Source organism: Chiroxiphia lanceolata, chromosome 9, assembly GCF_009829145.1.
Source record: "Chiroxiphia lanceolata isolate bChiLan1 chromosome 9, bChiLan1.pri, whole genome shotgun sequence".
NCBI lineage: Eukaryota > Metazoa > Chordata > Aves > Passeriformes > Pipridae > Chiroxiphia > Chiroxiphia lanceolata.
In genome coordinates, this window is record NC_045645.1 from 8,361,042 (window position 1) to 8,365,587 (window position 4,546).

At 41.7% G+C, this 4,546-nt stretch overlaps 1 protein-coding gene across 9 annotated transcripts in view; it reads left to right on the top strand.

Moving 5' to 3' along the window:
- OSBPL9 (oxysterol binding protein like 9) overlaps nucleotides 1-3,882 on the top strand; it is a 60,305-nt gene extending 56,423 nt beyond the window's left edge. For 8 of the 9 annotated variants that reach the window (XM_032695803.1, XM_032695798.1, XM_032695800.1 and 5 more), the window contains 7 exons: nucleotides 198-308; nucleotides 689-752; nucleotides 863-1,003; nucleotides 1,905-1,983; nucleotides 2,388-2,479; nucleotides 2,904-3,039; nucleotides 3,120-3,854. In XM_032695803.1, the coding sequence (XP_032551694.1) occupies nucleotides 198-308; nucleotides 689-752; nucleotides 863-1,003; nucleotides 1,905-1,983; nucleotides 2,388-2,479; nucleotides 2,904-3,039; nucleotides 3,120-3,194 (698 nt within the window). In that variant the 3' untranslated portion in view covers nucleotides 3,195-3,854. Of the gene's footprint in view, nucleotides 1-197; nucleotides 309-688; nucleotides 753-862; nucleotides 1,004-1,904; nucleotides 1,984-2,387; nucleotides 2,480-2,903; nucleotides 3,040-3,119 lie in introns of all 9 variants that reach the window. The other variant, XR_004358441.1, reaches the window with a different exon arrangement.
- The last annotated feature ends 664 nt before the right edge of the window (nucleotides 3,883-4,546 follow it).

Below are 4,546 nucleotides of genomic sequence, written 5' to 3' on the forward strand. Positions count from 1 at the left end.
GGTTTAAATCCGAGATTTTCATTTTCTCTCCAGATTTAAAAGCTGAAAGTTATCTCTATAAATTGTTTGGCTGAGAAACTAATTGCAAACTCTCTTGCCACATAAGTATGAGGCACTTGGAGATATTTCCTGATGAATGATTTGGAAACAATAGTATCCATGTCTTGTGCTGCTGTTTTTAATCCCTTTTCCTTCAGTTTCAGCATTTTACGCGGAGTGTTTTAGCAAGAGGATACAGTTCAATGCTCACATATGGACCAAGTCAAAATTCCTAGGAATGTCTATTGGGGTTCATAACATAGGGCAAGGTATGTGTGTGTAAATTTACAGTAGAAGAGATTTACATTCTACAACTAGAATTTTTCATAGAATAATTTACATAAATTATTTAAAGTTGTATTAAATGTAAGGAATGGTTGAATTTATGCAACTAGACCTTATGTGTCTGGGAATCAGAGATTCCTTCCACACACTCTTGTGTGCTGAAATCACAATTTTTCCCACAAATGCAGCCATCCCTGCCTTCTCCAGAAGCTGGGCATTCTCAGCATTCATGAAAAATAAAACTCTTCAGCTTTCCTTTTCATGGTACCTGCTTGTAATGACATGTTTCAGGAGATCATTATGAAAAGTTTTGTAGAGGTTTTACTTAATAGTTTTGAAATCTATTTTTATTTTTCTCTGCTAGGATGTGTCACATGCCTAGATCATGATGAACACTATATTTTGACCTTTCCTAATGGCTATGGAAGGCAAGTAAATGCTCTGTTTGGTGTTTTCATTTTTAATGCCTTGTGATATTTCATGCTTAATGTTTATCAGTCGAGAGCTTATAACTGTGTACATACACTTATAATTGCAGGTCTATTCTCACTGTGCCATGGATAGAACTTGGTGGAGAGTGCAGTATTAGTTGCTCCAAGACAGGTTATAACGCTTCCATCGTCTTCCACACGAAACCATTTTATGGAGGAAAGAAGCACAGAGTTACAGCTGAAATTTTGTAAGCAGGTTTCTTCATATCACTTTTTTTCCAACTTAAATTCTGATTTTTTCCAGGACAGTCAGGAGTGTAGAATACTGAATACAACAACACACAATAACTTACCTCATGATCACCTGTCATGGGTGCTGTTTTCCAGCCAAATTTGTGAGAGGAAGCCTGCACAGGCCTGAGTGCTGCCTTGTCCTGCTCAGAAACATCCTCAGCTGATTGCCAGAGAGAACTTTTCTCTCCTGAGTTATCAAAAATGTCTTCATCACTACGTCTCCTAAAAATACAATACTGCAGCAAGCCTTGGAGTGCTGCTGTTCACAGTGTGTCAGTCACAGCTCTGCTGCAGGCCTTGACATATTTATTGATACCTGTGGTCTGGTGGATTTTGGTCAATCCCTGTGCACACACCCAGGGCAGAGAATTCAGTGGAGATTCCCATCGTACTCGGAGATGTGCTGTGATGTCAGTAAGTGGATGCTGACACAATGAGGTTTATATTATAATTGGTTTTAAATCACTTTTGACACATTGAGAGATGCCACGTGAGAACTGGTGTCTGGGTTTCCCAGTGGTCTGGGGAAAGTAGCTCTGAGATTGCAAAACATCTTTAAGCTTAAACTTACCACCCTAATTCTGTTTGGAAGGCCTGTAACTAGTTTCCTAACGCCAAATGCAGATCCAGCCTTTGGGCAAGGCCTGTCTTACCCTTATCAGTGCTTCCTGTTAAGGTTTATCCAATTAATTCATGGCAAACAGCTCCAGAACCCTCATCTCTTTTGTACTGGTGATGGATACTTTAAGGGCTGCTATAAACCAGACTGAACAGCAACTGGGATAAAGTTCTGATCCTTCAGGATCTTTCAGTTCCTGTAATACAGCAGAGAAATGACTGTTTGTTTCTCTTTAGTTCTCCAAATGACAAGAAACCCTTCTGCTCCATTGAAGGAGAATGGAATGGGGTCATGTATGCAAAATACTCAACAGGGGTAACACAGCTTTATTTCTTTGTTCTTTAAGTTTTCATCAGAAACAGAATATTGTGCTTTAAAAGGCTTTGGGGGAAGGGGGTTGTTGGGTTTTGGGTTGTTGGGGTTTTGTTGTTGTGGTGGTTTTTGGTTTTTGTTTTTTCTTTTTTTGACAAACATTAGTAGTTGGGAACTCCTGTGAGGCTGCCCAAAAGAATGCTGAATTCAGGATAAAAACCCTGAAGATACTTCGTTTATTTATTCTTAAGGGAGCTTGACTTTTATATGAAAACAGAATCTAAAGAATTGCTGCTTTTCATGTCTTTCCTGCCAACCAGTGTACTAGAGTGTGAGGGTATATAAATTTAAAGTCTAGATACAGACCTGAATAGTTTTTTTTTTCTTTTTTTCATCTCCCACTCCAGGAGAATGCTGTCTTTATAGATACCAAGAAAATGCCTACAATTAAGAAGAAGGTAAGGAAATTGGAGGACCAAGACGACTTTGAGTCTCGCTGGTAAGAACTTCAGTTAACTGGGCAAATTAAGGTTTTTATTTTCGATCCAGTTTGCAGTACAGACTAAGGGTGCACTGACTCCAGTCAGTGCAGGGCCAGCTCTGCTCTCCCTGAGCCTTTGCTGCAGCAGAGCCAGGTGCAGGCAGGCTGGGGAGTTAAGGGGGAAGAGACCTGGAGTTCTCAGTCACATCCTAATCAGGACCAAATGTTCAAGGAGGTCCAGAGAGCTCCACCACGGCCTCCTCACTCCAGTAAACAGCACAGTTGCACTTAATATATACTGGGGGCTTTTCTGCCCTTTAGAGAAAGTGAGACCTACCTTGACTCAAAACAAATACTACTGGCTCTTAGTCATGGCTATGCTTGTACAACTTGTAGCATTCTGCCCCTATAAAGCAGTCTCCATTCCAATTTCTTTTCTAAGCTTATGGAAAGATGTAACCTACAACTTAAAAATCCGAGACATCGACGCGGCCACGGCTGCAAAGCACGCGCTTGAGGAGCGGCAGAGAGCCGAGGCCAGGGCCAGGAAGGAGAGCGAGACCTCCTGGGAAACACGGGTGAGCTTTATTCCAACAGCACTTGCTCCTTTGCACTTGAGTCGTGAAAAGCTCACGTGTGGTTATTCCTTTTTCCCCAGCTATTCCATGAAGATGGAGAGTGCTGGGTTTACGACGAGCCGCTGTTGAAACGACTTGCTGCCAGTAAGCACTAAGTGGGTTCTAAAGCCAGAAAACATTCAGGCCTTGGCTTAGCAAAGTTTACACCTGATACCAAGACAGTTATCACGTATGTACCGATGGGAGAGCCTGACCCCTCCAGCTGCAGTGGTTCCTATCTCAGGGATACTGGACTTACTGATGCAGAGAAGCAGTTAATTAAACGGGAAGTGTCTTGGCTGTGCAGCTCCGGGCAGGGACTCGCTATCCTGGCAGTGTATCCAGGCTCCTGCCCTGCTCCCAATGCTTCCCTAGCAGGGAGAGGCTGGGCCGTGGAGCACAGACACTGTATAACCACTGTGAAGGCCATGGCTTTGGTATCAGTTGCATAATATTCCTGGGTCCTCCATATTTAAAAAGCAAGAAACAAAATGCAAGACATCATTTAAATCTCGCTGATGTTTGCAATGTGTAAATATGAGGATTCCTCTGATGGGACAGTTTGTTAGAAAATGCTACATAAATGTTATCTTCCACCTGTATGATAATCAAATCTTTTGGCATTTCAGTGTCTTGCCCAAAATAACTTTGTTATTTTGAAATTGAAATGTAACCATAGGTAATTCTACCCAATGCATCTTAAAGCTTCATAAAATAGATTTTTCAAACTTCTCTTATGGACTTTTTATTTATTTCATAATAAACCTTTGCAGCAAGACTGTTTTTCAGTTGAGTCATGATAAATTGATTTATGTGAAATGTATTATTTTTTTTCCCCACTGGAATAATCCTTACAGCTAAACCTACTTCTTAAAGTAGTTAATGAACAAGCAAAAGGAGCACAATTTGCAGCATCCACAGGAGAATTATTCTGGACTCTACATCCAGCCTTGCCAGCACTTCAGGAACCTCTGCACTGCTGTGCTTTTGCTTGCAGTTAATAGTGGTTGAGTAAGTAGCAATCAAACCACTGTTCTCTCCACAGTTACATCTAGTTTTTATTTGATTTTATCTCAGTGTTGTCGATGTCAGACATAGAGAAAAACTAAAAAAGCAGTGTGAGATGGAAGCCTGAGGCTTTTCTTCCCCTCCCACCCACTTTCCTGGGTGGATTCTTTCCTGAGGAGCTGTCACTGCTGCAGCACTGCAGGGATGATGCACCAGCCAGTCTGAACACAAAGGCACAGCCCACAGCTCCGGACAGCTGGAGAGGAGAAAGTGGATCCGTGTGGAAGTCGGGGCCTATTCTTAGTGAACTTGGGAGACTGATGAGAGAGGTTGGCTGGAAACTTACTTGAGGAAAGTTTCTGAATGGGCATCTTCATCCCAGCTACCACTACAGCCCTGGTTTAATAAAAACAGGTTTGTAATGTTTTAAGTTGCAGAAAGCACCTGTATTACACAGCAG